Here is a 25,692-nt window from a genome sequence, read left to right on the forward strand (position 1 = left end):
AATTTAAAGTTTGTTGTAAGTGCCTTGTAGTATTTTTGTAAATTTTTTTAATTTTCCAATAAAAACTGGACAAATATGATGCTCTGGGTTTTTTTATGGTTTTTTTTGGGTTTTTTTAAGTGGGTTTTATTAAAAAAACCCACCCGGGTTTTTTTGGGTCGGGTAAAATACCAACAACCCTGATGTAAAGTCCTTTATTTGTGTTACATTAAATGACAAAACTGATCTTCTAGGTTTGAAAATAAGGATAGCTTTAAAAAAGTTTTGGCTTGAATAATAATGAGATTTTAAGCTTTTTAAATTGATGATAAGTTTCCATCTTTTATTAAGTAAAATTTAAAATGGGTTGTGCTGTGTCCACTGATGACAAGGCAGCAAATGAAAGGTCTCGACAGATTGATAAAAATCTTAAAGTGGACGGTGACAAACAGTCTAGAGAAGTGAAACTTTTATTACTGGGTAAGTTTGGTTGCTTATATACAAATTCTACTGCTTTGCCAACTGTGAGTAATTACAATTGTGATGACAGATCTCTTTTAGTGTTTGTTTACATTTAATGTTATGTCACAAAGTAAACTGTATACAATACATGAAAGTGCTTGTTACTTTTCACATTTTTATTGTTCTTTTCTATCAACCGCTGAAATGGCATAGCGGATAAGGCGCTTGCTTTCCATTTCCAATCATGCAATCCTGGTTTGACTCCCGGCTTAAGCTGGTTGTTGAATAACACCGCTCAGTGCTCACCTCTACCCAGTGTGCTTTGCTGCATTATAATTGCTTACCTGTAGTGCTACAGTTTGTGAATTTTTAAATTTTTCAAAGTTTAATTTAAAACTTGGGGTGGCATTAATTTTTGTGCGTTATACCCTCATAAAGTATGGATCATTGCTCGGGCTAAAATGCATAAAAACCTGCGTGTGCATCCAGAAAATAAAATGGCGTTTCATGGGGCATTTTTAACAGAAAATTTCAAAACATCTGAAATACAAATCAAGGCAGTCTGCAACTCTTGTTTTGATATGATTGGTTGTATAGTAGATTCAAGCTCATAGGCTGCATTTACGCTTGATTGACATGGTATGCTTTGTTAACCCCATTTATGGACACCTGACTTCAATCAAAGAAAGGGTAATACCAAGTAGCAAGTTCATGACACTGCAGTTATAACTGAAACAACCCTAAATGGCTAGCTCAGGGTCGGTAGATTTTTTGTAGTTATGCTTAGTTGTAAGAATTCCAGGTTAACAGGGTTATGCTTTAGAAGGCATTCTCATCCTATCCTACATACTTGGTCATTGGTCAATCAAAGTTGTGAAAAGTGAAGATGGCGTGACTGCGCCTGTGAACACTTCATCGGTGATTTTGTCTGGTTTTATTCCAGGAAATGGCTATGGCTGCAAAGTGTCATGCTGCTATTTGCGGGTCTGCTACTATTCGGCGAGTCCGATTCGGCGAGTCCGATTCGACTAGTCCGATTCGGCGAGTTCCCTATTCGGCGAGAGCCTTTTTCGGCGAGTGCCCTATTCGGCGAGTTTTTGAAATTTGTGAAAGGAAATTATCGGATACCGTAGCGTAATTACAATTGCCGTTTTTACATCGTTTTAACGTCGCTAAACGTTGAAATCGTGCAGAAAGGAATAAAAATTAAATGTTTAAACTATTAAATTACAATTCGTCATGTCAGTTCAGTTGTTTTTATTTCTGACCATCATATGAAAAACAATACACGTCAACATAGCAAAGGCGTAGAAAAAGGTAGAAGCGACAAAACACGAACGTTGAAACGTGCTTGTGACCGAAGTAAGTTATTGAGTTGAAAGAAACATACGCGCCGACTTCCAGGGGGCGGCGCCCCCCGTAAATTTATGGTTGAAGGGCAACAAAAATGGTGATGACAAGTGGTGTTTCAAAGATAAAACACTTCGTGAAAGAGATTTAGATAATTTAAACGGTCTTAAAGAATGCCGAAAGCAAGAAAAGCCTACGTTGCTCTTGCCCGCAAAACAGCAGCTGATCGCATGGCTTTCTCATACGGTATGGAAGTTTCAAAGTAGATGGTAGAGTAACTTGCACTGCTGGAATAGTCACGTAACTATTCACTGCAATATTAAGTAAACCAGCTAAATTAGACGCGCTATTTTCAACGAGGCCTTCCCGCTGTGAGACAATTATGATTCAACAGAACGCATTGTTTTCTTCGCAATGTGTGAGAATTAAATCGAAAACCGATAAAAGAAAAGGTGTTTAATGGTCTTGGTCGCAGATATTGCCTGCATTAACGACGTCTCTTACCGCTATTATCACCTAGCTAACCTGACATCATTGTTTTATGCGGCCGCTAAGGTTTGACATCGACTTCAACGATCATGGAATGTTACGTGAAAATAATAACGATTATATCCTACACGCAAAAATAAAAAAATGATCTCCTCTTTCTGTTTTGTCTCGTGAGCTTTGCATATTGCTCAACAAGTGCATAAAGTTTAGAATTGACAAGAAATCATTGAATTTGAAAATTAAGTTTGAATCACTGCAAATAAACGTATTCAAAAGTTTTACTTAGGCCGACGCGATTTCACACTTACGTAATCTACATCGACAATGATTTTTAGTGCGTTCATTTTGAAAATTGCCGAGCTGGAGACAACAGCTTGTCCCGTGTTAGTTGAACTTGTCTTTTTGAGGTGAAAATCACTTGCGAACATCTCGACCTTTACTCGAGTCTAGGCCACGCTCGAGTATAGCCTACTGTATTCAATAAAAGACTATAAAGACTTTCGATAAAAAACAGAAGAGAAAACACTTCGCAGTTGTTAACGCTTTGAAAGTAATTAGCGAAACGAGGTTAATAAAACTGATAGCGGGTTTTCACTCTGCTTGAGATCATGATTTTTTGCGTTTTATTTCGATAACTTCACTGTCTTGATCGTTGTTATTCACTCGCACGAAAAGGAAATGAATCGGCTTGTTTTCCAACAGTTCCAATTATGAGCTAACAATATCAAAATTTTTACGACTAGGCGTACTGCATGCGTAAAACTAATCCTTTCAAGCAGCGCTTCTAATAAATTCAGTTTGGGACCTATTTGTTCATATAAACAAGACACTAAGCTTAATCAAAGACTATTTTAATTGAGTAAAATAGCGTTATGGTTATGACGTCATCACCTTTCTCGCCCCCCAAGGTTTTTTGAAAAGTCGGCGCCTATGGAAAGAAATTTGGCACGGTCGCAACACCTTCAGAAAAATTTAAGATATGAAGGGAAAATAAAATAAAGAAAATGTTACAAAAAAAAATAAAATAAATTTTGTTTATGTCTATAAGTTAGTACTTTTGAATAGTTAAAATGATTAGTTTGGATCAACAAATGTGTGGCCTACAGCTTGGATTGAAAGGAAATTATCGGGTACCGTAGCCTAGTTATCCCGACCAGCAAAAATTTGTTCCAAGAACACAGTTCATTTTTACATTGTAGTAACAGAATGAAAAGGCTAACCAAATGTGTGGCCTATCGTGTTAACGTCGCTAAACGTTGAAATCGAGTAGAAAAGGGAGCTTTTGCTGACTAGGATACTTTGAAACTGAGAAACATTCACAGAAGCCTTTCGATTTGTTCCAAGAACCCAGTTAGCCTAACAGTTCATTTTTACATTGTAGTAACAGAATAAAAAGGCTAACCAAATGTGTGGCCTACTGTAGGCCGCCTACAGCTTGGATTGAAAGGAAATTATCGGGTGCCGTAGCCCAGTTATCCCGACCAGCAAAAATTGCCGTTTTTACATCGTTTTAACGTCGCTAAATGTTGAAATCGTGTAGAAAAGAGAACTTTGCTGACTAGGATACGTTGAAGCTGAGAAACATTCACAGAAGCCTTTCGAATTGTTCCAAGAACCCATTTAGCATAACATTTCATTTGTACATTGATTCAACGTCTGGATACATTATCTTAAAAATGCAACGTATCGTAGGGCTTCTGTGAATGTTTTTCAGTTTCAACGTATCCTAGTCAGCAAAGTTTTCTTTTCTACACGATTTCAACGTTTAGCGACGTTAAAACGATAGGCCACACATTTGGTTAGCCTTTTTATTCTGTTACTGCAATGTAAAAATGAACTGTTAGGCTAACTGGGTTCTTGGAACAAATTTTTGCTGGTCGGGATAACTAGGCTACGGTACCCGATAATTTCCTTTCAATCTAAGCTGTAGGTCACACATTTGTTGATCCAAACTAATCATTTTAACTATTCAAAAGTACTAACTTATAGACATAAACATGATTTTTTTTGTAACATTGTCTTTGTTTTATTTACCCTTCATATCTTAAATTTTTCCGAAGGTGTTGCGACCGTGCCAAATTTCTTTCAACTCAATAACTTACTTCGGTCACAAGCACGTTTTAACTTCGCGTTTTGTCGCTTTTACATTTTTCTCGACCTTTGCTATGTTGACGTGTATTGTTTTTGATATGATGGTCAGAAATAAAACTAACTGAACTGATATGACGAATTTTAATTTAATAGTTCAAACATTTTATTTTTATTCCTTTCTGCACGATTTCAACGTTTAGCGACGTTAAAACGATGTAAAAACGGCAATTGTAATTAGGCTACGGTACCCGATAATTTCCTTTTAAAAATTTCAAAAACTCGCCGAATAGGGCACTCGCCGAAAAAGGCTCTCGCCGAATAGGGAACTCGCCGAATCGGACTAGTCGAATCGGACTCGCCGAATCGGACTCGCCGAAACGGGCCATTCCGGCTATTTGCAGCTTTTACTGTTGTGCTTCTTACATGTCAGCATTGTAGTGAAATGTGTGGGGCAACCAGGAACTATGAGTGGCTTATATATGTTTGCGTTTTAGTATTTGGCATTGTGCTCTTTTTTCTTCGTAGTGTGCATGGCTAATGCCACAGCAAAATTTTGGTTGATGGTTGATGTATATGAATGTGTTACATTCACATGCGAAACAAATGGTTTTGTGTGGTGCCCGCACAACCTTTATTCTTATATGTGTTTGTGGTTCGTTACTTGTAACTATTCAACTGTTAAACATCTTGGTTATTTTACCTTTGGATGAAAGATTTCGCGTGCAGCTGCAGGGAAAATCAACTTGTGGTTAATTGTGGGTAACTGCAGAAACTTTGCTGGATTATGTTATGAGCTGAAGCATTGCATGTATTATTAGCGTGTCGTGCCTTCCTTTAAAAAATTGACCAATTTTACACCGGATGCTTTGGGTTAAGATTTCCCTTCAGCACAGCGTAAATGTGGCACTTCAATTGAAACAGTGAAGTGATGCATTCATTGGCTGAATTGTGCAACCAAGTAAGTTTCTGCATCTCTTGGGAGCTGAGTCACGTTCAAGCATTGTATTTGTGCAACCACATTTTTTCGTTTTTTTTTACTGTCTGCTACAACTACACTGTGAAAGATGTTTTCACTATCTTGAAGATCACTAAAAGAGTTGTTACACTGTCACTTTGCCTCTTGGATGACGCAGAATGACAACCCATGCGTTGTCTGCGAACTACTTGTCAGTTTATTATCATCAAAAGTTACAACTTTTGACCTCACATCAATTCTAAATCACATTAGTGGTATTCAAAGAATTAATACCAAACAACGTGCAAGAATAAATTGAACTAGCGAATTTCTACTGGCTGCTAAATTGGACATTTGTCATGGGCAATTTCAGAGTGTCTGTTTTCCAGAGAAGTTATTTTAAGATGCTTTGATGCCAGCTGCTTCCCTTTCCTGTTCTTCGGCTTTGTATTTTTGACCACTCAACAACTGTGGGACATGTCAAGGTGTCGCATGAGATGAGTCGATTTGGTAATATTTTTGTACCAATTGTGTACAACTACAAGTTATTCTTGAATGTGCAATCTTTGTGGGTTGTTATCTTGGATATATAAATAAGGTATATTTTGGTATTGCGTAGGCTACGGGTTCAGTATTGTTTCCCACGAGATGTACATTTAAATGACACTTAGTCAATGTTTTCCATTAACGAAAAACTTGATTGGCGTTTGCCATTGCAACTAAACTATCGCTAAACAATATCAATATTTCGACATCTTGCCAACGTTGAATCAATAAACATGTCAAGCGAACGCTTCTTATTGATTTAGTCGCCAATTTCTTGCTGCTACCATAGCTTGTACGAAAGATTCGAGTCCAATACGAATATATTTTCAACTTGGTTGATTTTGCTGAGGAATGTCAACCTGTTTTTATAAAATGTAAAATCGTTTTGTAAATACTTTGTTTGATTGTATTGCGGAAATCTTTAACTATTGTTGAGGATACTTTTCTGCTTTATTTTTAAATGCAGTTGTTAATATTGCATATTCATTCATTAGTATTATACATTTTTGACAAAGTTCGGAATTTTGGGTACTGGCGTTTGAAACGTGATCCAACTGCGACTGGTCTACTTTCCAACGCAGGCTTTGCTACCGAAGTTGACTGTGATATTTCCACTGCGTTGCGGTCATACATGTTTCGACATCAACTTTCTATTCCTATGCAGATCAAGTCATTTCAGCTTGTGCATCTGTTGAAGTGTGTGAACAAAACTATTTTTTGATTCACTACCGGTACGTTAGGAGTGCACCAGCATTGGATCATTTACAGATTGTCATTTAGACAATGTATTACTAAAGCAGCTAATTTCCCGGAGTATTTTTTGTATTCGCCAACCATAATCTGCTGGTTAGAGTTGTAGATTACTGATCCACAGATAAACTTTATCCAAACTGGTTTTTGAATTGGCGGCTAGCCGAATCGGCCGTCGTTGGACGTTGGTGCATCCAACCCATTAGGTCGGTCCAATCTTATAATAGTTGCACAAACACTTTTTATCAATATTGCAAGTTCGCTCTGTTGAGTTTGGGCCTCTGTTGGTTTTCATGATCTTTGACAGGAAGATGTGGCATGCTCCAAAATATTAATCTTTTCAGCTGGAACCTTTTAGTGATGTTTACATTGAGACCACAGCGTGAAAAAAACTTTCAGCCATGCATAATTAATGGTTTCTCTCACAAACCAAGGCATAAAACCAATTTCGTTTTGTTAATTCAACGTCTTCTGATGTTAACTAAATCCTTACACTAGGTTTGCTAACTAGAAAAGGGCGATAGGGAGACGGAAAAATAGAATCTAGAGTAGTAGCTGAGGCAGTTTTATTTTTTTGTAAACATCTTTAACATAAAAGTTACGTTGCAAGGTATAGATATGAAATCAGAATAGCACCATTTTGCTGCCTTCAATTGCCGATTTGCGTCAAATTCCCACTGGGCAAACAGACTATGCAGTGTTTGTATTTTTGGAAATAGTTAGTTTGTAACTTGTATCACTGTTGGTTGAAGGTTTGTGAATGAATAGCGGAAAAGTATTTGGGAGTTGCAAAGTCAATTGGGAACAACTCCTTTGTGCCGCCTTTGATCATGGATTGGGTTGAATTTTTTTTGATTCATCTATTTTCCTCCCACTTTCTCTGTGATCGGGCCTGCGTCAGTGGTTCAAAGTCTCTACAAGTATGCGAAACTGCCATAACCAGTGGATGGACTAATTCCGCGGCAGTAACACTTCAACAATCGGAAACTTCACTCTGTCTATCTCCGTAACCGGCCCTGCGTCAAAAGCCTCTACAAGTATGCAAAACTACTGCCATGAATAAGCAATCAGAGGCTTTCTCAGTCTAGGGATAGAGCTTCAAACCAACCAATGAGTTGTCCAAAACAATGTGAGCTTCCTAATAGGCTTCATCCGCCTGAGGAATGAGGATAACAATCCCCACAATCTGTTTCCGAATTACATTGTCAAGAAAATGAAGTATCTTCTGACAGGTGTCAAACCCACAACAATGATTGATATGAACTACTCGGTTACATGTCTTGTCTTGTAATGCAAACGAATTTATTTTCACATGGGTCAGTTCGTTCAGACACAGCTAATATTCATTTTTATTTTTGTTTGGATGCGAAACGTACATAAAACAAAAACGTACAGTGTGCAACTGTGCATCCAATGAGAGAGTGCGAAAGACCGTAGTCCTGAAGGCGTAGGACGGTAGGAGTCATCTAAAAATTAATTTCGATCAGCTAGCTGCTAGCAGATAGATCATCTCCAGCTAAGCTCATTCTTAGCGGACATGTCCATACCAAGGGGTCGCGTAGAAAATTATTTTTTGAAGTTGCATCGCATTATAAAATTTTTTTGAGAAGTCCCGAGTTACACAATATCTCGACCAGAAAAAAACGATATTTTTCGCTTTCATTTTAACAACGTCTGCTGACTTTGTATCAATGCAAAAAGAATCGATTTAGCTAGCTGGATTAGCAGTGAAACAACGCGATAGTCTTAATTTTTGCTTCTGTCAATGTTTGTGATATTTTTCGAATATAAATTATATATTTGAAATGGCTCATTTTTTATCCGCAATGCTTTTATGATTTTTTTTAATCAGCTAGATTAGTTATCTACAATCTCCCAGTATTATCTTGCAAAAACATTGATTCAACGTCTGCAGCAGACGTTGAATCGATGTAAAAACGACAGATTTTGCTCTCTGTGCATGTACCAAAATAACCATTTTGAATCTGCAAACTTGTTTGAAAATCAATATAATTTTCTTGATGTCACTGTCAAGCTTTTGTTTTAATCAGTTTTGAAAGTCCTTGTTCTCCAAGTGCTATCTAAACAGAAGTTTTGTACAAGGACGGTAAAGCGGAATTCTCAAGGTGACATTGCACTTTTGCTGCAACGGTTTTGGGCATGTTGTGCACCAGATATTGATCGGGAAGGGATGATGAAACCTGTAATCCTGTATCGTAGATTTGACATTCCCACGTAAACGTGTCTCTTGTACCATTATTTCAACATTTTTTGTTAAAGGTTTTACTGTATTTCATTAATGCCAATCCCATCTCATTATTGACTTAGTCACAGAGCACTTGGCGCCTCTAGTTGTTTGGTGCCACTACAGTTTAAAAAATGATATTCCGTTTTTGTTTTGTTTTTTGTATACATGCCTTCGAATCTTCATTTTCATTTAGGTGTTTTGGCCGCAATCTTTTATAGTTTTTTTGTTATTTGTGTAAAAGCTATAAAAGTTAACTCCCATTCTAACAAAAACGTTTTTTTTCTTAAATCATCTGCTTGTGGTTGTAATGATATAAAAGGGACGTTTTATTGACTTTACAATATACTTGACCAACGTAAATCTTACAGCTCGTTGTTATCGAGTGATTTCATCGATGCTTCAAGCATTTGTTGTAGTTGGTGATAAAATTTAAAGTCACGTTTGATTGGCACTTTGGGCGTCATTGGCCATCTGTCAGGTCACCATTCATATGCATCCAAATGGTGACTTAATCCCAAAGATCTATTGTGAATTAAGTGACAGTGGTAGCGATAATGTGTGTGAGTGTGTGTAGACTGTAGTGTGTATACAAATGGTGACTTAGTCATAAAGAGCTATTGTGAATAATGTGTTATGTGTGTGTAGTGTGTATACAAATGGGGGTCTGCTACTATTCGGTGAGTCCAATTCGGTGAGTTCCTAATCTCTAACCCCTAACTCCTAACCCCTAACCCTAACACGGCAATGATAATTAGGCTACGGTACCCAATAATTTTAAAAAGAAAATTGAAAAAATTCCCCGTTAAGGGATCGGACTCACCGAAACGGGCCATTCCGACAAATGGCGACCATTTCCGTCATAATCATAATTCGAAAGAAGACACTCACTTTGAAGCCCTTTAGATTCTAAGGCATAGAAACCCGTCTTGAGCAAATTCTTACCTTGTTTACATTTGAAAAGTAAATTTTATTGAAAAATGATGCTTTGTAGTTTAATCAATTGCTGCCAATGCTTAGCTCTTCCGAGCAATGTACTTGGAGTTCCGATGACTTTCACATCCAGCTGGGTCCGAGAGAATTCCGTGGTGCTGTGACGTAACAGCGATTTCTCCATGGTTTACTTGACGCTTCTAGTTGTGACTGTATTCGTTTTATATTTTCATGCTCATGGCTCAACGTACAAGAAACGCCATGCGGCTAATCTCTCACTAAATCATACTTTTATTTTTAATGAGATTGGTCTGGTTGACGTTTATTACTTGAAAACTCATCCCAGGTTCAACTTGTCATAGTTAAGGTGACTTTAGATAAGTAACTATGAAAGCTTCTTTCTGCAGAGGTGCGCTGAAGCCAGTGTGAATTATCTAAAATCTAAAGTTTTCTCTACGGATTAGTCGCCACTCGTCATCAGTAGGATGCACACTACTATTTCCACTCATAACCATGAAATGATCCGTCATGTCAAGCCTAAAGCACCATGTTCTATATTAAATATGTGGTTGAAATTTTTCAATGATTATTGCTGCGTGACTCAGCACAACATTTTGTTGGTCAAATTTTCTACAGGAAGTAACTCATCGATGCGAATTTATAGTGAAACCAACTTTTTAACTGTCTAACTCAAGGAACTGATTTTATATGGGGTATTGGTACTGTTTGTGAGTCATTCGTCGTTCCGCTTTAACGCCTGTTTGAGATGTGTTTTTGTGTTAAAGTTCTTCATACAATTTTAAAACAGAGACCCTACTCAGGCTGATATCAGTTAATTTTCACATCGATTCAATGTTTTTTGGCGGTTGTTTGCTTTCAAACAACTAAGCATCAGTGAAATGCCCTCCAGATCGTCTATTGACGTTTTTGATCAGATGAAAATAACATAAATAACACGGTAGACAGTCTTCTACCTCACACGCCTCTTCAATCTAAACATACGCTCATTCCATTGGTTTAGCAATGTCAACGCAACAACATGGTTCTTCAGCTTGGATAGTTCATTAACACTCTGAACCTGCCATTTTTAATGATGTCATAATTGGTCATTTGACACTGACGCCGAAGCAAATACTTAACAAATTAACGTTTGTTGAAAAATATAATGGAAATAGACAAATGCGGTGGATGATATCGCTGGTTTTTACGTCAATTTTGTTAGGAGTGATTGTGTTGACATGGTAATGTGTTTGTTCCTCTGTCAGTTGTAGGAAACGCTATCATACTTGGAAGAGATTCAATTGGATCGATTGATTCTATAAATGTTGCAGGATCGTTTTACTATAATGTAGCCTTTCGTGTTTTGTTGTGTTTGCTGTTTCTAACTGTTCTGACTGAGCTGAAGGAACACAGTGATGCAATATTAATAACCGTTTTGCGTCTTCGGCGAAAGATTGTATTTCTCAATGCTGTGCTGAAGAGTGAAGACTTTTGCTTGTGAACGCAGGAATCCTCAAATACAGCGTGATAGTATGGATAGAAGGCATGAAATGGACATTTTACTTTGTAGAAAGAGATGAAATATAAGCAACTCAACTTCAGTGGTACCAGTCCAATTACTAAAGAAACCTTTAGCGATTTTAGGTGGTGTGCTGTGTACCGCAGGTTTATTGCAGGACTTTTCGTCTTGCGCTTTGTTTGTTTAATTTTGCTTTTGAGTTTTTTCCGTGTTGAACTTCCCAGCGGACTTAGATATCTTTTTGCAACAGAATAAGAAAGTAATCATAACTGAATTAAACATCCGTATGGTCTTTGTGAACTAAGCTTTCATTGACAAACTAATTATTACATTTTTTTTTAGTTGTCATTGCTTTTTCCTTCAATCAATATTGAATCATTGTGTGATACTCCATGGTAGATTGGTAGTGCAGTACATTTTTTCTATTGGGCTTATTTTTTTTCTTTTTGCAGGGGCTGGAGAATCGGGAAAGAGCACTATAGTGAAGCAGATGAAGTGAGTACTTGACAAGCACTGCATAATTTTTGTCCGAATCTCGTTAATTTAACGTTTCCACACGTACTGTATGCGTTGTGTTGACCGTATTACCGTAAGCACCTAGTTAGCTTATTTTGAAAAAAAAAACAGACTACCACGTTTGGAAAAATTTTGAAAAAAAAACAGACTACTTTGAAAAAAAAACAGACTACCATTCTAGTCTGTGTTTTGATATTACGTTTTGTATTTTGGTGCTTCGAACTTTCCTTGAGTCATTAGCGACGTTGAAATGATGCAAAGACAACGGCTTCTGTCGGCTGGGAAGGCTGTTTCATTTGCACGGTTGTTACCATGCTCTTGTTTAATGTTTATTGTGGGAGTCGAGAATTTTATTTCACCTTAATGTAACTTAGACTTACAGGCTTGCACAGTGCACTAAACGCTGTAACGTCTATGCGTGTAAGCTAAGTACAAGTATAGTGTTTTTATTGTAAATATGTGTGCATAGCGTTATTACACTCAGCCAACTGAATGAAACTAGTTAAACGATTAATGATCATATTTATGAGGTACGATCGTGAGGTAAAAAATAAACACCCTTCAAAAGAGGTTGGACTTTGATTATCTGCGTTTATAACAAGCCAATTTATAAATCCTGGGTTGCGGAAGTCATCTGACCTAATCTAGCCTTTTACTTCTCTTGTTTTCATAAACTGTATTTTTTTAATTAATTAAATTAGAAATTTCTCTTCTTTCTTGGTTTCTAAATGTGGATGACTGAGTATTTCCTGGAGAAAAATTTCTTCCTGGAAAAACTCCTGCCTTTTGATTGGTCAATTCTAAACTTTTTTGTAGAACAGTTCACCAATCACCAGGCGTTATATCGTTTCTTAGATAAAAGTGGTGCTAGCACTGAGTGTCGATCATTTGGAGTGATCATTTCGCTGGCCGCATTAGGAGGTTGCTGCCATGTCTTCAACGAACTAAGGCTAATCTAAACGATTTCTTGTTGTTAAAATGTGTTTTTATCTAGTCCTCGTCTAAATGAACTTTGTTTCGCAGAATTATTCACGAAGATGGTTACTCTGAAGAAGAATGTTTACAGTACAAAGCTGTGGTGTACAGCAATACCATGCAGTCTCTCATCACCATTGTCAAAGCCATGGGTTATCTCAAAATAGACTTTGGGGAAAGCAAACGTGGTGTAAGTGATTTTTAAACATTACAATGCCCCTTTGCATACTGTAGTAATCCTTACGGGAGTTTATGGTAGAGAATAAAGTAGTTGATAACCATCATCATCATGTGATGTCTCCGAGACGAAGGTTGGCTGTCAATTGCTTCCACGCGTTGTTCTTCTCCGATGCTTCACAAGTCAGCCCACTGTATTGCATCATCTCCCAAAGTTCGTCTCTTCCCCTGCACCTCTTTCCTTCCACCATCAGTCCAATCTGTCAAAATATGTCCCGCAAATTTCATTTTTGTGTTGCTAAATTGTTTGACCATCTATCTTGCACTCCAATTCTTTTTCTAATTGCTTCGTTTGCTAAAAGTACGCTAGTTTGATAATACGTTGCTTTTATTTTCAACGTCGTTTCAGCAGACGTTTTTACGGTGTATAAATGGCAACTTTTGCCAGGTGGGTTGATTTTCAAACTTACACCGGGCGTCTCGTTGCATTGGTTCAATATTCAACATTGCTAAAAACGCAAGCTTGCAATGGTATTGGTAAATTTGTAGTGTACAATAACTTCTACTGCTTCAAGTTTGTAAAATAGCCCAATTTATAGCAGCTAGAAATTCATTGACCTATTTAGCAGGCCCTTACACATGGGCCAATTGCAGTTATTAGTGAGGCTGAGACAATTTAGTTTTGTTGAGTTGCCACGAGTTTGGTCATCACATCATCATTATCACTTTTATGGCAGGATGATGCCAGACAACTTTTTTCCCTTGTTGGCTCTTTGGAAGACGGAGAGATGACTCAGGAGCTGGGAGACTGCATGAAGAGACTATGGGATGACAAAGGGGTGCAAGTGTGCTTCGGTCGAGCGAGAGAATTTCAACTCAACGACTCTGCTCAATAGTAAGTGTCGGAGTTGCTATTTCGTTTCAATATCTTATATCCGACAAAACATCTCCACTTACTATGCCTCACTCTGCACTTTCAACGTAGCTTGTCTTCAGTCTGTTGCAGCGATGCTTTTGAGTAAATAGAACTGTTATTTTCGAGCCTCGTGAGCATTTTTAAAATTACATCAACGCAAACAATTAAAGCGATGGCTGGGGGGAGATAAAAATAAAGTTCTTGCTTAGTTGAATGCAAATACAATCTAACTACTGTATTTCATTTGATCGCAATTGTGAACCTTTGTTTGCAGACAATGCTTACGTATCTCAAAATACATTAAATTTTTGTGTGCTTTTTGAATATTTCCCGCTGTTCTTTAGTGTGCACAAACGTCGATTCTTATTGGCCATTGCTTTTTTGTTGTTCCCGCCATTTGCGTCACCTTGTTATGAAATCAGGCTCGCAGTTAATTCAAAGTTCTGATGATCTGTGATATATTTCATTTTGCTCTGCCATAAGGCCAATTCAACCGTATACTCCGTTTTTGCCTGGGTTCCATTTTTGAGTATGTATATTTTTTTCAAAGATTGGCCTGTATCACGGCGTTTGTATCGATGATACGGCCAGTTGCTTCTTTTCAAGTAACTGGGTCTGACACGTAGTTTTAGCTGCTGTACTGGTTATAGAAACGGAGTTGAAACAATTATTCTCAAGTTTTTTTTAAACATATATGCAGATGTAACATTTGATATTTTTCACGCTAATGCGGTTTTTCTTAGGAATACTACCTGTCAGTTACATTTCTGAGCAATTTAACTGCAAATTAATTTGACCAAACAATCATTGAAAGCCTGATCAAGAATTTAACTAAGACCCAGGAAAAAGCAATACTTTCGTTCCTAGAGTGATAAAGAAACAACTTGTTGCCAGCACATACCGATTTATCGTTGAGAACATCTGGACTTACGGCGAACCGAACCTTGTTTTAGCAAAACGTTGCAAAATACTGCTAATTAGCATATTTTCCTAAATTATTTATGAAGGCTTCATACTACACAAAAGCACTTGATTAAAGTTTTTTTTTTTTCAATTTTTCTTGATGTCAAATCTAGATACGCCACACAACACATTACCAAAGGGCGATGATGTAACAAACTGAGTTAGAACTGATGATCTATCAAGCAGTCTCGGTTAGACATGCCACGCATTGGCACTGTGTGATTATGCGGTACAATTGCTTAAGTTCTGATTTCGTTCATTTCTGAACTAACACCATCTGCCTTCCTGACACCGTTTCGACCATGTCAGTGTCAACAGAGTTTTCAAAGCTTTTTAAATTTGTCGATGTGTCCCTTGACGATTGGTTGACCTGTCGCTGCATTAATCAAACTGTACATGATTTCACCTCCAGCTATCTTGACGATCTAAACCGTCTTGTATCATCTGATTACGTTCCAACGGAGCAAGATGTTCTCCGCTCTCGTGTCAAGACCACTGGTATTGTTGAGACCCAGTTTGAGCACAAAGACTTGCATTTTAAGTGAGAACCGTTTGCCCAAGCCTGTATATTGCATTTCCATTCGTGTGATGTCTTGTCGGTTGCACCAGTTTATGGAAAATCTTCGGTGTTTTGTCAATTGTACTGTCCTTGTGTTCATGCTGTGCACTATGCCATTGAACTATTGTGCTAAAAGATCTTTGCCATCTGTTGTCCGTACTTGCTTGTTTGAATGATGTTATCTTAAGAAATTGTGAACGTTCAGTGAACAAAAAATAACGCTCGCTTGTGTTTCATGAACAACTTAGTCTAGTTGGAAGTTTTCGACTGTTGAGTGTTGATGATATTTTAAAGTTCGATGGTACGCCATAAGGATGTTTTACAAGGGTCGTGTTTTTGTTTTTTTACCACTTGAGGCTACACAGCAGGCGTAGTTTCCTGATGTACTTCCCTTAATGGAGTCATTCACTTTATATTGGCGAAACGTAGAAGTGCCACTGACAACATTTTATGACAATCTGGCTCCTACCTACATCTTCTATTTTTAGACATGATGCAATTAGCGGTAATTTCTAGAACGATTATTTTGTTGCCACAGCCGGCGTTTTGATAATTGAAGGTTGCCCTAGAAGGCAAAATTTGTCATTTTTGCATAGATTCAACGTCAACGTCCGCAGACGTTGAATCAATGTAAAAATGACTGATTTTGCTGTTATGTAATACAGTGGCGAGGTAGCAAGTACCACCTTGCTTGTTTGCAGTTTACCACTGATTTGTCGCTCACAACAGATGTTATTGTTTATGTGCGGTTTTGTGTGCAATATTTCGATAATCAAAGCGCGCTGTGACAAGACTGTCGGTTTTAGTTTGCATAAGTGGTTTCTGAATAAATTTGGCTTAATTGTATTGGCGAAGCTATCTTCAGTTTTAGTCAAAAACTAATTCGAAAGAGATGATTTGATTAACATTAGCGAAGGAATTGTGCAATGCTCATTGCTTGGTTTGTCATTCAGATCAATCGAGAGGCGATTTGATGGCAACCCTGTCAATTTAAATCTGTCTTTTTTTGGACTGATTTAATTTTTGACAATGTTAAAAATGAACACACTTGCTGCTTGGAAACCCACTCCAGCCATGTTTTCAATGCGCTGAAAGTGCTAATTGATCAACCCCTTTGAATAATTTATGCGCCTTGTTTAAAATTCACTTTAAACCCCCATGCATCATTCACAGATAATAATTTATGGCGTGATGGTTTCAAATACAAGTCCAGTCAGCAAACCAGGCCTTTTCACATTGATTTAACATCTGTTGACGTATGAGACAAACATATGCAACAGCTACGTTTAATTCGCACGTCACCGGCTGTCTACGCACTACTTGTGTTGCAGCGAGATAAATTTTCCAAAAACATTCAATGTTTTGACCCAGTTAGTTTTCTAAATTCGCGTCTTTCCAACATCATATTTCTTCAATTTTTGTACAAAAACTGGGAAGTTCTAGCTGATTAGTCAGATCCGCTGGGTCATGTTTCCTCTGTTTATTTCTAATAATAGAAGAGGAGTCATTTGTTTTTCTAGTCATGAGTAGCGAAGCCGATTGTTGTGTCGCCGTCCAAGTCCCTGAACCACGTCATTGATGCGAAGGGGTCTGATTGTTTCCCAGACAGGAAAATCCGTCATTTTACGTTGAACCATTGAATAATTGGTCTCCAGACGTTGAATCATTGTGAAAAACATCTCTTTCTGTTTTCACAAACCTTCGCATTTTTCACACCGTTAATTTTTTTATATTTTTCTACACGGATTTTATCAATAAATAAATATTGTGTCTGAACAGTATTATTGTGCTCATAACTTGTTTGCGGGCAGCAAAATCTGTCTTTTACATTGATTCAACGTCTACAGGCGTTGAATCAATGTAAAAGTGACTGATTTTGTTGTCTAGGTTCGCATGCTTTCATCAGCCAGTTACTGTTTTGTGTTTCTGTTTGGCCGCAATCGACACTGGGTCTGTCCAGAATAACCCTGCCAACAATTCAGTCCTTTCTTTACATTGATTCAACGTGTGCAGACGTTAATTGAAAGTAAAGTGCTGATTTGCTGGCTCGAGGCCTCACTGTCGCATGTTGTTCATGTGCTGCATGATCTTATTGTAGTTACCTGGATTCATTAGCTCGGCTGACTGAGCCGAGGTATGTGCCCACCCAACAAGATGTCCTACGGACCAGAGTGAAAACCACAGGCATCGTTGAGGTACACTTTGATTTCAAGGGGCTTATGTTCAAGTGAGTTACCACAGCATCATAAATTACGATGACAGACGCTCTTTGCAGCGGTTTATCGTCTTTCTTGCTTAAGACATTTTTTGTGGCATCCCATGGACAAATTCAGTTGCATTTGGCATTATTTTAAGACCAACGGAAGATGAACCAATCATATTTTACTTATATATCGGCCTATTATCACAGCCACCATAATTCGGCAATGCCAAGAGATGTTTGTGGATAGTTTTACTTTCCCGAAGGTTATTTAAGTTGAATTATCACCTGATCGAATTGCGCCAGTTTTCTAATGCCAGGCGAAGATTACACAACGTTCTTTTATTTTTGCAATTGTTTGAATATTTCATCTTTCCCAGGCAGCAAAAACCGTTGTATTTACATTGGTTCAACGTCTGCTATAGTTGAATCACTGTAAAAATAAAGTATTTTGCTGTCTGGGCGATGACCTTCTACTAAATCTACAATATGTGCTATAGAAATAACAATTTGTGGCATCTTGATCTTCTGTTCCATAGAGCAAAATCCGTCAGTTTTACATTGATTAACGTCTGCAGACGTTAAATCAATGTAAAACTGACGGATTTTGTTAGTTGGGGTGGTACTGCACTCTGTTGTCAGTGAGCATGTTTTACGTCACAGTGGGCTTTTTGAACGTGCAGGACTGTGTTCCTTAACTACTGATAGGGTTAAAGTCTGTGAAACACTCTTTTTCATGAATTAATTGAAGCGAGAATCGAAACCAGGTTACTGGTCAAGGACAAGGGTAGTTTTTGATTGGTAATTCTGTTTTGAAACTACGACTACATGAAACGTGCATTGAATCAGCTGCTTGTGACGCAAGTTGGTAGTTCCGATACAAAGCGCCCACTGTTGGTTCAAACAAATGTCCGGTAGCCTTGAAACAAACTTCTAACTTCATGAAGAGAAAGTGTTCAAAGCCACTAACTTGAACTTTGTTTGTTGATTGTCACTTCTACACTGGCGATTGAGTTTTCTTTAAAATTTATGTTTGTTTGGTAACAATTTATTAATGTTACAAAAGAGAAACCTATGCGTTTGCGTTCTTTTTGCGTTAATTCACGGCTAGAAAGCGAATAACCGAATTCATTGCCATCTAGGATGTTTGACGTTGGTGGCCAGCGTTCAGAACGAAAGAAATGGATCCATTGCTTCGAGGGAGTGACAGCTATCATCTTCTGTGTAGCGTTGTCTGCTTACGACCTTGTTTTGGCTGAAGATGAGGAAATGGTAACAATCTTGTTTATAAATCCTATTGAATATATATAGTTGCCAGGCACGTAAAAACTTTTACGATCCGTTTCACGTTGGGATCATCAGAGGGTTTTTATTCAAATAGAATCTAAACAGAATTCAAATAAAACGTTTATATAGATGTTTACTACAATAAGCTGCGCCCTTTTGGGGCAAATTTTTAATTTCAATTGGGGGGATATCTAAATATCTGTGTATGCCTGAAAAATGAAGGCATGCAAAAAAAATTTTTTTTTCGTCAATGTTTAGACCCTGCTGTCGGCCCCGGAACATTTGCAGGTTACCGGAATTTTGAAATCTTCATAAAATCTTAATCTTTTGTGCTAGGTATAGCATGTTGGTATTCATTTCTATTGTTTTTGGATAATTAATCCATTTATTAAGTTTACAGACAAATTTAGACATGTTTTAAAATTTTAATTTTTGCAACAATGACGAATTTTCTTGCATTTTATGTAAATTTTTGTGGTTTCTGAAGGTTATGATAGTAGCAAGTTGGATTTACTGGTTCTGGTACATTCTGAAGCAATATAAATAGACTCATTAGTTAAACATTTTAACAAAAACAATGGCTAAGGAAGTCCAGATGAAAAAATAGTATTATAATTCTTATTTATGTAACAAATTACATCACAGACATGTAAGTATGTATGCTGTTTCTCCACCCATTAACTGATTCCGATTTTACCTTCCAGGATACTACGAAATATACCTACCTGACTCATTCTTTTGAGTGTATTGTAATAGCTGAGTGTAAGAATGGCATAACGATCTTCAATAAAGGATGATCCTTTAGAAATAGAAAAGTATGAGTCACTGAAAACATCCGAACTTCCGCTTCATTTGAATGTACTCAGACATTTTCTCTATCTCCGTACATTTCAATTTATGAATTCCACAACATCTAGTCAACTGCACAATTAACTCTATGAAGACATCATCAACATATATTCACCTGCATCTATAGCAGCCACAAACTGCAAGAAGACCATCATAGACCAAATAAAAGAGCTTGAAACCAAAAGAAAGACTGTGAACAAAAACAAGAATAACCAGTAAATTCTTAAGTTCAATAAATTTTTTTTAGGAAGTCTTAACTTTAAAATTTGTATTCTACAGGAAAATGTGTTGCTGAAGGTGTCGTGGATCATCTTACCTCAATGAAAATTAACATATCTAACATATGTGTTATTTGAGGAGATGGTACAAACTCTAATACTAGCTGGAAGGATGGTTCAATGGCCCATATCGAAAGAAGTATAGGAAGACCTTGTCAGCATGTAGTTCGCTTACTTCACCACTGCGAGATCACTTCGCAAACTTTTTGAACACATTGATGGATCAACTTCAGGGCCAAACAGTTTTAATGGCCCAATCGGAAAAATGCTTGCCAAAAATGTATGAGAAATGGAGCCCCTACTATTTGAACCACTAAATGACATATATACCAAAATATCCTGAAATTTCGGTTCAAGTTAGCAGAATCTCTCAAATGATGCAAAGCACCTGCATAAGCTGGGCAAGGCGACCACTAGTGGAAATCTTCCAGAAAGTTTAATCAAGAAAAAAATTGGCCCACTGTGTCACTCGCGTTGGTTAACTCTAACTTATTGAACCTAAGAATCTGCTGGTTATTCTTGTTTTTGTTCACAGTCTTTCTTTTGGTTTCAAGCTCTTTTACTTGGTCTATGATGGTCTTCTTGCAATTTGTGGCTGCTATAGATGCAGATGAATATATATTGGTGATGTCTTCGTAGAGTTGATTGTGCAGTTGACTAGATGTTGTGGAATTCATAAATTGAAATGTGCGGAGATAGAGAAAATGTCTGAGTACATTCAAACGAAGCGGAAGTTCAGATGTTTTCAGTGACTCATACTTTTCTATTTCTAAAGGACTATCCTTTATTGAAGATCGTTATGACATTTTTACACAGCTATTACAATACATTCAAAAGAATGAGTCAGGTAGGTATGTTTCGTAGTTTTCTGGAAGGTATAATTGGAATCAAGTTAATGGGTGAGAAACAGCATACGGTACTTAGATTACTTACATGCCTGTGATGTAAATTGTTACATAAATAAGAATAATAATACTATTTTTTCACCTGGACTTCCTTAGCCATTGTTTCTGTTGAAATGTTTAACTAATGAGTCTATTTATATTGCTTCAGAATGTACCAGAACCAGTAAATCCAACTTGCTACTATCATAACCTTCAGAAACCACAAAAATTTACATAAAATGCAAGAAAATTCGTCATTGTTGCAAAAATTAAAATTTTAAAACATGTCTAAATTTGTCTGTAAACTTAATAAATGGATTAATTATCCAAAAACAATAGAAATGAATACCAACATGCCCTACCTAGCACAAAAGATTAAGATTTTATGAAGATTTCAAAATTCCGGTAACCTGCAAATGTTCCGGGGCCGACAGCAGGGTCTAAACATTGACGAAAAAAAAATTTTTTTTGCATGCCTTCATTTTTCAGGCATACACAGATATTTAGATATCCCCCCAATTGAAATTAAAAATTTGCCCCAAAAGGGCGCAGCTTATTACTACAAGCAAGTCATCAAAGCCAAGCAAATAAAACAACACCGAATATTTGAATTTCTTTTCGGATTTTGTTTGAATAAGAACCTTCTGATGATCTCAATTAAGGTGACAGAGCTATATAAAGGTTTTCAGGTGGCTAGCAACTAATGTAAACTTGATAGAATTCGCTTTGCTGGACCTGTTTGCGTGGCAATGAGCACTTTTTGTAGTGTTAATAGTATTTATTGTTTAATTATTAATTAGCATGATCACTTGATCAGAAATAGATGTTTATGTTGCTAAGATTTTTATCTCGTACTTTATGAACTTGCCCAGCGCATGAAATTATCAGAAATTTGTTTTTTTTTAAGTGGCTTTTGTTAGAGTTAAATCACGTGTTTAACATTGAGTTAAAAAGGGTTATATTGGTACAGTATGGTAAACTTTTTACTTATGACCTGAGAATAATTTTACGAAACTGAATGCGTTCAAGATATAACATGTCGCTGCTAACGATAATGTCATGATAGGTAGAGAAGTTTTCAAGACAGTTACCATTAGAAAGGTCGTGGTAGCAGCAGATAGAGTTCACGGTGTAAAGTAGCATTTAGAATATGACTCAGCAAGAGCGAGCTAAAATTTTAACTTTAATGCCCTCTGATTCATAAAAGGACCACATAGAGCAATGCAATTACTTAACTTCTCTTGATTTTTCACCTGACCCCCATGATTCTTGGCAGTTTAAGGCATCTACCAAGGTGATAGGAAGATTGTTTCAGATGGTGTCCAATCGTACACCCCCTTTTACCTACCGATTAGCTTTGACCAATTACCTCACTAATGAGGTTCGTTATCACTAGTGGATTGAAGTTGGTACTGCAACTGAATTAAAGCAAAAATTTTCATCAAACCAACTTCTTCAGCATTGTCAAGGCGCTTTCTCCTTTATTTAAGCGACGTGCCGCAATCATTTTAATCGTGTTCAACCAAGCGTCACGAAAGACTTGCTCGTATTTTTATGGTTGCTGTCGAATATAGTAACAAACTCCCCGGCCAAATTACAGCTTATCAAAATGATTTGTTTTCTTACATTTGATCAACTACCGAACTTCTAGAGACGTTGAATCAACGTAAAAATGTCTAGTTTGATGTTATTTTAGCTCTCAGGAGGTTAAATCTAGTTTCTCACACTGATCTAATTGTACTGTTTTTGCCTATCTGATGTAAGGCGTATTTTAAGTTGAATTTCCAATACTTGTATAGGTACCTCTATCCAATTTGGCATTGCTGTTATAAATGGACAACATAAACAGTTTCCAAAACTGAAGCCATGTAATCCATCAAAACTTGCAAGCATTTTAGCTTCAGTCAAGGCTTCAAGAAAAGACTGGTTTCGTACATATCAGCTACCGAATTTATAATAGAGTCTGTACAATGTACATATATGAATGCAGTCGAGTGGTTTAAATTAATAATGAAGCAGCTTCGCTTCGGATTTTATCGACGAAACATCGATTTCACGTGAATGGAGCTCAGCTTCACTACCTGGCCGTGAATTATTCATTCCCTTCAAGGATGGCTGCGTCGCTTGGTCGATAAAAAACCAGGAACGTTGCTCTTCCAAGTTTATTTTGTAGGAAAAATCAACACTAAAATTGAACTTGCCTCACCATTACAAATGTGCTAACTTCATATTCCAATCACCTAATTGACTGTCCAGTGTCCACCTGATAAGCAACACTCACGTCAATTGATTGACCGATTGGGTTGGTTGCCTTATGCTCTGTTCCGCCATATCTCAAATTATTGGAAATGGTAGCCCTTCTAAAAATATCTTCTAACTGCCCTAATCTTTTTCTCGCCAGCATCCAACCATTTGAAGGAGCAAGAACGAAAACGTCATCCTGTGGCCGTAGCACTGTAAGGTTATCAGATTTCAGCTAAAACGAGTATGGTATGGTTAAATTGACTGGCAGTCGAAGTGCCAAGTGGAAATAAACTGGCAGAGGGCTAACTGTAGTTGTTAACTGAGTATGAAACGCAGTCAGTTGCAGAAACACAAGGTTTGGCAGAAAAATCTACCGCATTTGAAATTGTCACTGTAGCAAAACTGTTGCAGTTAGACAGGTGGTTGAAATAAAATTTTGCAGTTAATGACTTGCCGATTGTGTTTTCAGATTTATATTTTATAAATGCATAATTTTTAGTGCAATTTTTAAACTTTGTGTCTATGTGTAAAATGACCGGACCGTATAAACAGCATGAAGAAAACTTTAAAAGGAAATAAAGACTGCGATGGAAAACGTTTGCTTTTTTCTATGAATATGCTTGCTTTTCGCTCTGGTACAGTAAATTGGGTGTGCACAGTGATTTGGTGATGGACAAAACTGTACCACCTTTCATTTGTGGTGCAATCTGTGGCTCTTAGCTTGAACTCTTTAGGAGTCCATAAAAAGTTTTCAAGGTTCCGCAAATGGATTGATTTTTTGGAAAATGTATTAAAATTTAACACTAATACATATTTTTGAATAATGATCAGTTGATCACTCAGGGTTATCCTTAGTGACCCACATGGAATAGTCTTTTAAAAAGGGTAAACTGACCCCCAAGATGTTGAGAGCCACTATGGTGCAAGGTAAAGGTTAAACCTTCTTGACACAAATGACTTTTCTTGCAGAATCGGATGCACGAATCCATGAAGCTCTTCGACTCCATCTGCAACAACAAGTGGTTCACCGAAACTTCTATCATCCTCTTCCTCAACAAGAAGGATCTTTTTGAGGAGAAAATTGTCAGATCCCCACTCACCATCTGCTTCCCGGAGTACGAAGGTATACTGACCTTGATTATTCTGTCATTTTTTTCATTAATTAGTAGTTTTAATTTAAAGGATGTGGCTTTTTGCAATGAAACACATTTTTTACTTTTTCCTTAAATAGTTGTATTGTATATAGTGAAAAAAACGCCCTCTCCCTCTCTCCATTTTGCTTCAAAGCCAGGTCTTCATCCTAAACTATCAGGGTCGATCAGTTGTGTGCAGCGACTCCTCCATTTCTTGCTGCCGATGGCATCTGCAATATTTAAGTTTCTCTTCATCAGATCATCTTTCGCTATGTCTTCCCCTGTTTTCTTTGGTCTTTTTCCTAAGTAAGAAAAACGCTGACTGCACAAAACGTAAGACCGACTCTGGGCGCGCAGCGACTCATGACTCTACAGTCCTCGTTGAAAGAACAACATCATTTTCAATTTGTCACAGACAAATTCAAAACTATTTAAGCGAAAAGGGGGTTGCCGTCGGAACAGCGTCACAAAGATTGATTTGACAATGCTTTCGGATTGTGTGCGCTTGCATTTATGACATTAATTCGACCAAAATTGATGTGATAGCATGACAGGTGCTCATCACCAGAGGCTTAAGCAAAGAACAATTCAGTGTTAATTGGGATAATATAAAATAATAGGATATAAGTGCTTTTAAATTTGATGTCATAGCTTCAAGAACAAAACAGTCGCAACAAAAGTGCCTCGGCTAGAATAAGAAGAATACTAGCTTGATAGCAACCGAATGTACAACCTGCATCTGTTAGTGAAATTATTGAAGGTTATCTTATAGAAGTTTTGCAAAGGATCTTGTAGTGTCGACTACAATTAATTGCTTCCATCGTTTCCTCATCAAATCATGCATTGGTTGGAATATCGTTTGATTAGATCGCTACCTTGAGGGCCTGAGAAAGAATCTGAAGAGAAGATGCAAGATTAGCATATGCCATAGCCGCTGTACTAGCAACCCAGTTGGCTTTGTTCGTTGCGTTTTAGCTTTCACCCTTTGGCTCCTTTTGTTGAATCTCTCTTTACAATGTCAAGCACTGGATTAAACCAACCTAAGAGGTTACTTGCTACATTATGTAATTGCAAAATGCCGCTAGACCACTTCAGTGAGCTAATCACTGGATGACAAGCAAGAAAAGGTTTCAGTCTTTACGTCGCTTCAACGTAGTATAATGTTCAACCGACATTAGAAATAGAAAATCGAAGGATTAGATTTTCCGATTGTTTGGTCATTCTTTCTTTGCTCCTTTAAATGGAAGTAATCGATAATGGATCCATTTTTTAGCTGCTTTAGTTTTTTGGCAACAGCGTCCGCAAATTTGTGTTACATGCCACATACTGTTGTGTCGATGCTGCTAAAAGTAATAAAAAATAGCTATTTCAGGTTTTACGTTTTAATCTTTG

General features: G+C 37.3%; 1 protein-coding gene across 2 annotated transcripts in view; it reads left to right on the top strand.

The window, feature by feature from the left end:
* The first annotated feature begins 237 nt into the window (after positions 1 to 237).
* LOC145776625 (guanine nucleotide-binding protein G(i) subunit alpha-like) overlaps positions 238 to 25,692 on the top strand; it is a 30,730-nt gene continuing 5,275 nt past the window's right edge. Inside the window, exons 1-8 of one of the 2 annotated variants that reach the window (XM_082587854.1) lie at positions 238 to 459; positions 11,772 to 11,814; positions 12,859 to 13,000; positions 13,725 to 13,882; positions 15,279 to 15,407; positions 17,524 to 17,652; positions 18,768 to 18,897; positions 24,137 to 24,290. In XM_082587854.1, coding sequence (XP_082443980.1) covers positions 342 to 459; positions 11,772 to 11,814; positions 12,859 to 13,000; positions 13,725 to 13,882; positions 15,279 to 15,407; positions 17,524 to 17,652; positions 18,768 to 18,897; positions 24,137 to 24,290 — 1,003 coding nt within the window. In that variant the 5' untranslated portion in view covers positions 238 to 341. The remainder of the gene's footprint in view (positions 460 to 11,771; positions 11,815 to 12,858; positions 13,001 to 13,724; positions 13,883 to 15,278; positions 15,408 to 17,523; positions 17,653 to 18,767; positions 18,898 to 24,136; positions 24,291 to 25,692) is intronic. The other variant, XM_082587855.1, reaches the window with a different exon arrangement.

The sequence above is a fragment of the Aplidium turbinatum genome, chromosome 9 (genome assembly GCF_918807975.1).
Source record: "Aplidium turbinatum chromosome 9, kaAplTurb1.1, whole genome shotgun sequence".
In the NCBI taxonomy this organism is placed as follows: domain Eukaryota; kingdom Metazoa; phylum Chordata; class Ascidiacea; order Aplousobranchia; family Polyclinidae; genus Aplidium; species Aplidium turbinatum.